Source organism: Pinus tabuliformis, chromosome 1_1 (assembly GCF_031772625.1).
Source record: "Pinus tabuliformis cultivar Carrire ecotype Pingquan chromosome 1_1, CPIR1, whole genome shotgun sequence".
Taxonomy (NCBI): Eukaryota; Viridiplantae; Streptophyta; class Pinopsida; order Pinales; family Pinaceae; genus Pinus; species Pinus tabuliformis.
The window spans coordinates 736,588,116-736,596,352 of NC_142297.1; the positions used below are offsets into that span (position 1 = coordinate 736,588,116).

The 8,237-nt window shown below is 34.5% G+C and overlaps 2 protein-coding genes across 2 annotated transcripts; both read left to right on the forward strand.

Moving 5' to 3' along the window:
- The first annotated feature begins 1,535 nt into the window (after positions 1 to 1,535).
- LOC149216055 (TMV resistance protein N-like) lies at positions 1,536 to 3,750 on the forward strand. Its single transcript, XM_089391137.1, has 3 exons — positions 1,536 to 2,259; positions 2,378 to 3,462; positions 3,615 to 3,750. The coding sequence occupies exons 1-2, from the start codon at positions 1,706 to 1,708 to the stop codon at positions 3,369 to 3,371; spliced, it is 1,548 nt and encodes a 515-aa protein (XP_089247263.1). The 5' UTR covers positions 1,536 to 1,705; the 3' UTR covers positions 3,372 to 3,462; positions 3,615 to 3,750.
- LOC149216056 (uncharacterized) lies at positions 3,642 to 5,650 on the forward strand. The gene is made up of 2 exons (XM_089391136.1): positions 3,642 to 3,980; positions 4,070 to 5,650. Exons 1-2 carry the CDS (start codon positions 3,642 to 3,644, stop codon positions 5,345 to 5,347), a joined length of 1,617 nt encoding a protein of 538 aa, XP_089247262.1. The 3' UTR covers positions 5,348 to 5,650.
- Positions 5,651 to 8,237: the final 2,587 nt, after the last annotated feature.

Sequence of the window (8,237 nt, forward strand, 5' to 3'; positions counted from 1 at the left end):
TTATATATAATTAATATTTATTAATAAAATAAAGTGCAATTTAATTTATAAAAGAAAAATTTGACAAATATTTTTTAAAATTTGAATTTAAATTGTTTAATCTATATAATTAATTTCCCAAATTAAAAAAAAAACAATCTATTTAAACATTCAAAAAAAAATATATATATATATATAAATTTTTAAAATTATTTTACACTTAAAAAATTCTATTTATATCTAATTTAAACTATGACATAAAATAATACCCTCGAAAAAAATGCCGTAACCTACCACCGCCGTCACCACTAAACGTGAATCTCTCTGCAAATGAGGGATATGGTATTAAATTCCGAACATTGTCCATGGTGTTGCTTGGGGTGGTCCCTCTTCACGTGTTGGTCGGTTTGAAAAGGATGAATGAAAACGAAATTGCAAGAACGCATGAAATGGATAATGTTAAAACATTTTAAATTTAAGAAAATAATTTTTCTTCAATCCAACAAGACTTTTACCATTGATTTGAATAGTTTCATTTAGTAAATAAATTTTATGACAATAATTTAAGACGAACCAAATACTTAACATATTAATTTGAAATCTTACAACACGTCATTCACCAAAAAATCTGCTGTACCATAAAATATCATGTAATATCACTGTCAAATGTCCTCTAGTGCCACCTTCTAGTGCCACCTACCATATGGACAGAACTAATGGCTTGGGACCTCCTATTTACTTTTTCGATGGAAAATTAATTTTATAATAAATAATCAGTGATCGAAGTTAATCAGTGAATTTGTCAGTCAATTTAACCTGCCAAATAATGCATATGTTATTCAAATGAACTTGTATTTTTGGCAGTTGTCAATGTCATTCCACGATACCTGTAAATATCGTATGTGGACAGTGGACTGTATTATTGGCTTTGGACATCTTTTAGTCGATGAACTTTTATATAAACCTTAATGCTTGAAGCTGTTGCTGAAGCAGTAGTCTAAATAATATTTTTTTTAATCATGGGTGGAAACGTTATAGTTTGAAGTTATTAAATTTACATAATAATATAAATGTTTTTTATAAAAATATAATTTAAATAATAATATATTATAATTTAAAAAAATAAACTTATTACACTATTTTATTTTTATTGTTAAATTATAAACTCTCTTTTCAGATTACTACAACATCATATTATATTATATTATATAAATAAAATTTAACAATCTAAAATAATTTAAAATCCCTTTTTTCCTAAATACTTGTAATTTTGAATCATTAGTTTAAATAGTTATCTTGTAAAAACAAGTTTTTCATGTATTATTAACAATTTTTCATGTATTACCAACCATTTCAAATTATAATTCGATTGGAAAAAAATCCCAATATTTACTAAATTGTTTAGTAAAATATAAGTCTCTAGTGACTAACATTTACAAAATATTTAATAAAATATAAATGTTATAATTGACGGTGCCGCTTGACCATATGCCAAATATTGTTTTTTTAGTCTTTTTGTGGGAAGCGAATCTTGAATATCAAGTGGCGGATGGTGCCAAAGTGTTTGCTGTGACAACCACAGTGTATCGGCATTGCTCACAAACTCTCTTGCTTCACACTGCCTGCAGTTTCCACTCCTCTGGTCTACCGCCTGCCCTTCATCTTTTTGTTACTCTTATATCGATCTTATCTTTCTGTCTATCCCATTCTCCAAATCCACATTCCAATGGCAGACCAAACAATCCGCAACAGTGGCAATGCTTCTGGTGCTTCTTCCTCCTCCTCCATGGCCTCGTGTTCTTCCCTGATTTCTTATAACAGCCACGATGTTTTTATCAATCATCGTGGCCCTGACGTAAAGACCACCTTCGCCACAGATCTATACCGTAGTCTTAATTCCCGTGGACTGCGAGTTTTTCTGGACAAACCGGAACTGGAAGTTGGGCAAAATATTACTCCTCAAATACTACACGCAATCGAAACCTCCTTCATCCACATCGCCATTTTCTCATCGTCTTATGCCGAATCAAAATGGTGCCTAGACGAACTGTTGCACATGTTGAATGCATTTCAGTCGAGGCCGAATGAGGTTACAATTATTCCTGTCTTTTATGGTGTCAAGCCTTCGGAGCTCCGGTGGACCACTAAAGGACCGTATGCTGAAGCCCTAAGCGATCACGAAAAGAAGCAGCGATTCGACTTCAATGCCATTCAGAATTGGAGACGCGCTCTTTCTGAGGCTGCAGAAATAAGTGGTCTCGATTTGGAGGCGTTTAATGGGTGAGTACCTGCATCTGACCTCTGCCTTTCTCCCTTTCCCATTTACCTTTTTAATTTACTGGACTCATATATTTCTGTAGGCGCTTCTCACTTTTTTCTTCTATAACCTGATATTCAGCAACGTGGAGCAACTTTTGGATGATGTGTTGCGATGGGTGTCCAAAGTATGCGACAAAGCCCCATTGAAGTATGTTGCCGAACACCCAGTTGGTCTGGAAGAAAAATTAGAAAAATTTGAAAGCACGGTGTTATGGCCAGAGAAAACCAAGGTTTTCGGGATTGTGGGTGCAGGCGGTGTTGGTAAGACAACGCTGGCCACAGAATTCTTCAGCAAGAGGAGATCAAATTACAATGGATCAGGCTTTTTGTACGATGTCCGAGAAAACGCAGCTAAGGGTTCTCTACCTTCTTTGCAGAGAAAACTCCTTAAGCAGTTGACTGAATTGGATCTGCCAATCGACAACATTCACGAAGGCACAGGCATGCTTGTAAGGCATCTTTCTTCCTCTCACATTCTCATCATTTTAGATGACGTAGACGAAGCCTCCCAGTTGGAAGCCTTTTTGCCAATTAAAGATATTGTAAACCCCAATAGCTTGATTCTGATTACCTCTCGTGACAAGAAAGTCCTCAAGAAAGCAAAAATCGCAGAGGCATCAATTTATGAGCTAGAGGGGCTAAACATACAGCACTCCAAAGAGCTTTTCTGCTTTCACGCCTTTGGTCAACCACATCCACAACCAGAATTTGCAGATCTGGCATATCAGTTTATAACAGCCTGCGCTGGATTACCGCTGTCATTAAAAGTATTTGGTGCGCTTCTCTTTGGAGAAAATGAAAGATCTTACTGGGAAGAGACATTGAATCGGCTTCACCACCTACCTCCCGAGATACAAGAAAGACTTAGAATCAGCTACGATTCACTTAATCCAGAGGAACGACAAATATTCTTGAACGTTTGCTGCTTTTTTATAGGAGAGGACAGAGATACCGCCGCAAGAATTTGGGGTTCCGTGGGGCTTCGAAATATAGAGAACAAGTGTCTCTTTAAAACGGACAGAGAATATAAGATACAAATGCATGATCATGTTAGGGATTTGGGAAAAACTTAGAAGCATTGCTGAGGAGGAAGAAATCATGCCCCGTGGTCTTTCGCATCACACGGCCAACAACATTAACGATTTGTTGGAACGATCATCCCGTGTAAGTATTTCAATCATTCACAGCTTTGTTTTGGGTTTGAAGATCAATCTTTAAAGTCGTTTCCTTTGTTTTAGTTTAAATAAAAATTTTAAGGTTTTTTTATTCAAGACTATGATAGATGTGTGGCGTGGATACATTTTTCGAAGGAACAGGTAATAGCTGAAGTTCGCGGAATTAAGATGGTCAATCGGGCAGATCTTATTGCGAAATCGCAAATTATAATGGAATGTTCAGAAATGTCATGGTACAAAAGATGGACTGAAGAGGTATTGGGGAACTGTCTTTGGCATCTGTTCAGCAATTTCTACCTTCGTGGTATTTCGAATCTGCAACTTGTTGCAACTAAAGAGGGTTATTTAGAACGCATATTGAGGAGGGCTCAGTCACCACAACTAGTTTGGCTCTGCTGGTATAAGTGTGGATACTCTTGCCTACCTCCCTGGATTCCCATGGAGAGTTTGAGAGTTTTAGAAGTTGCAGGGGCAAAATTAAAATTATTGTGGCAACGTGAATCTCAGGTATGTGTTTTTTTGACTAATTCCATTTCATTTTGTAAAGCCAAAAGCATAAATACGTATTTATGATAGTTGAAACGTGTAAATTGCAGGCCCCTCTCCAACTGCGAGAGCTAAATATCTGCGCTCCCCTCTTAAGCCTTCCTAAATCGATAGGGCAACTGAAGCACCTAGAAAAGATTGCCATATTTCATGCACTATTCAAAACCATGCCAGAAGAATTTAGCGATCTGCCATCGTTGAAATACCTCGAGTTAAGATACTGCTCAGAAATGGTGTTGCTTCCTGATTCCTTCGGTACCTTAAAAAACCTCCAGCACATCGATTTGTCTGGTGCTTTGAGTTTGCAGATGCTTCCAAACTCATTTGGGAATTTAACTCGACTCAAGCATCTAGTGTTGGGAGGTTGCTGCAATTTGGTCATCTCCAATGGAGCATTTGGAAATATTACCACCCTGGAACACATAGATCTTTCAGGTTGTAGCAATGTCAAAGAATTGCCATCACAAATCGCATATCAACGGTCCTTGAAAAAATTAGATGTGTGTAAAACGAAGTTATCAAAATTGCCAAGCGGTATTGGAGACATATGCAAATTGGAAGCTCTGGAATTGGGAGGGGAGCCTTTGTTGGAAATGCTGCCAACATTGCTCGGTTGCCTCAAGGGCTTGAAGGAATTGTGTCTCTTAAACTGCTCGAAATTGAAATGCTTGCCGGATTCATTTGGACTGGTTAGTCAATTGATAGAGTTGAAAATTTGCAGATGTGGAATAGAATATTTACCACGAGATATTCTGGGGATGAAGAATCTGGAAATTTTAATAGTCGAAGATTGTCCGCTGCGGGAACTTCCATTTATAAAGGCTGAAGGAGAATGTGACTTCCTCGATGACAAATGCATGCTTAAACTCAAGCAATTAGTGCTGGCACGCACACAAATATCAGATGTATTCTTTCACGAAGGTGTTTGCCCGAATCTTCAATATATGTTCTTTGTGGAGTCTTTCGAATTGAGAGGAATAAGAGGGCTCTGTCATCTGGCCAAGCTTCAATTTCTCTACGTCAGCCCCTGTCTAAATGTAGAGGCGCTGCCCGCTATCGAACATCATTTGATCCCCATCAAGGAGGAGGAGGAGGAGGAGGATGTCACTCCGTCTGGGTGGGTAAGTTCGATCCTAACTTGTGGGAGACTTACAAATGCAATGATGTATTTAAATAAACGTCATGAGACTGGAGACGCGAAAGATTTGAATTATTTGATGACTCAGTGGCTGTTCTTGCTAATGGCTGCGGAGAGAGAGAACGAGGAACAGCATAGACGAGGGTTTGATACATCCAGGCTTTTTATGTCACGTGGGGCATATAGGTGATTTATTTTTTCTTTTCTAAAGGTTAATATCATCATTATATATTTGTATTTCTTGCACCTTCTGTTCGAACTTTAGAGGCTGTAAAGGTTGGATTGTATTTCTGGTAGTGTCATGGATTAACCTGGGCTCTTTCACTTATTTTTTCATTTCTGAAGGTTTATATGGTCGTTATACATTGTATTTCTTGCACGGCCTTTTTCGAACATTACAGGTTGTATAGGTTGGATTGTATTTCAGGTTGTATAGGTTGGATTGTATTTCTTGGAGTGTCCTGGATTAACATGGACTTTTTGACGTTATATATATATAATCAAAAAAATTAGTGTACAATTTCAAGAGTTGCCATTCTCTATATACAATTTTCATGTAAAAATTTTAGATTGTGGTGTAAAAATCAAAATTTTAAATAAAATTTTATGACATAAAACACTCATTACATTAACCCCTAATTTTAGAAAAAAATTAAATTATATATAATATATAATATTTAATGAATTTTTATATTTTCTTTTTAAAACTATATAAAATAATATATAAAATAATATATATATATATATATATATATATATATATATATATATGAACGGTGAAAAGTCCATGTTAATCCATGACACTCTAATAAATACAATTCAACATATACAACTTATTATAAGTTCTAAAATGGCAGTGTATATATATTTATGTATCAATCAAGGAGGATAATTATTTTGAGCATATGCTGATGGTTTAAAATATTTAAAATTAATTATTATTAGTAAAGATCTCTAAAATGTGTAAAATATTTAAAATTAATTATTATTAGTAATGATTTCTAAAATGTGTAAAGAAAAGGAAATGAAGATTTGGGAACATTATTCGAAAAACTAAATTATTTTCAAACTTCAAACAAACCAATTATTTTCAATGTAATTGAATTCTATATTCCAACCACATATTTTTATTTTTATATAATTTTTTTAATTATCAATTTTAAATAATGTCAACCAACTACCACTTTTGTGAAAATAATATAGTAAATAATTATGGAAATTTCTCTTCGCCCTCACCAACATCCATAATTAATACTTTCAATTCTCACATATGATATGTTGGATTTAACTAACACCGTGAATTATCCCCATGTGATATGTTGAATTTATGATGAATAGACATACTTTCTTTACATAAAATATAAAAATAATTTCGCATGGAAAAAATAAGCATATTCATAAACTAGCAATTGCACCAGATGTTGCAAAGGAAATGCAATTAGACATAAAATCAAGAAAAATTGTGACATATAAAAAATCATTGAAGATAAAAATTAGTAAACAAAATGTCATTCAAGAAAATATTCAATGAAGAAGGCTCATTAGGTACAAGGGATGACAATTTGGTTTTCAAACAATAAATTCAACTTTTCCTAACTCTATTTTGACATTTTACATTCACCAATATGAAACATCAAACCTATGGCTTTATCAAGATTGTTCATAAGTCTTTCAATTTCCTTGATAAGATGTAGCTTCAACCAACATTTTCCATAGATCTTTAGATTGTATAACATGTTTGTCTTGAGTTTCCGAATGTAATATATATGTGAGAAAGGAAAATTTATGCAAAAAACAATTGAAGAAGAAAAGCGATGAGATTTTGCAATATGTGATATTTGGATGTTTAGATTTGAATTAGAAAAGTACATTAGATGTCTAAAAATGCATATCTCCAATGACGAATGACAGGATATTTGCAATGATGAATGATAGGTATGAAATTTGGGCATGTAGATCTAAACTCTGTGCAATGCTGAAAAAAGCAATCAATCTACGTACTAAGTTCAAGAGTGTTGGAAGAAGAATATGGGAGTGGAAAGCACAAATTTTCAAAGGCTTCTAAGAGTAGAGCACTTTTTATATGCTATATATATATATATATATATATATATATATATATATATATATATATATGGAAAACACTTTCAAGTCTTGCAAGCTGCAAGTTGGAAGGTTCGTCCCATATTTGTTCACATCTCATTGGAATTTCATTTGATGTCAGGCTCTTCGTAGTAGTAGAAGAACCCAGTTGTTATGGGCACAATAACATAAATAGATGGTATAGAAATGATGCAATTAAGTGATTTGTTGAGGAATTATTTCCTGATGGAGAAGAGGAGGTAGTGGTCCTTGAGGGAGATAGGTTGTCGGCTTCAAGAGTAGGGGTTGGGGCTGGAGAAATGCTTGGAAGACTAAATATGTCCTCAGGGAGTAGTACTTTATGCACAGTGTAAAGTGCCAAGGGATCCATAACATGCACACTGCAAAGGAAAATACATGTTTTGGGCATGAAGACTGAGCCTTAAAATTTCTCTATTCACAAAGTTGATCTTGCTGACAGTTCATCAGTTGGCATAGTTGAACATTTTACTAACTTGCATAGTTGAAAATTTTAGTAATTGGTTGCAACATCATTTTTTCTTTTATTGTCTTATATTTATGTTGTACTGGCGTTCAAGACTTAAATTTGGGAGAGTTTTCGCTTTTTTTTGGTGTGCCACAACCTTGATGTAGCTGTTACCTTAAATTTTGTGAGTTTCCTTTTTTTGGGTGTGCCACAACCTTGATCTTGCTGATAATTCATCAATTGGCATAGTTGCAAATTTCACAAATTGGACACACTACAATATATTTCTTTTATCTCTCCATTCTTATGATGGTACTGACCTTCAAGACTTAAAAATTTGGGTTGTAAATTCTATTTATTTGATTTCTTTGTGCTTATGATGGTAATGGCCTTCAAGACAAAAAAATGGGTTGTTGTTTCATTTATTTTGGTGTGCCACATTGTAAGTTATATAATAGGATGTCTGTGCTTGTGGTGACTACCTTAGTAACACCATTTTTCTATTTGGAGA

Coding starts and splice junctions, on each gene's coding strand:
- LOC149216055 (XM_089391137.1), top strand. CDS start 1,706: ATGGCAGACCAAACAATCCGCAACAGTGGCAATGCTTCTGGTGCTTCT. Junction 2,260..2,377: donor GATTTGGAGGCGTTTAATGG/GTGAGTACCTGC, acceptor CCTGATATTCAG/CAACGTGGAGCAACTTTTGG.
- LOC149216056 (XM_089391136.1), top strand. CDS start 3,642: ATGGTCAATCGGGCAGATCTTATTGCGAAATCGCAAATTATAATGGAA. Junction 3,981..4,069: donor TGTGGCAACGTGAATCTCAG/GTATGTGTTTTT, acceptor TGTAAATTGCAG/GCCCCTCTCCAACTGCGAGA.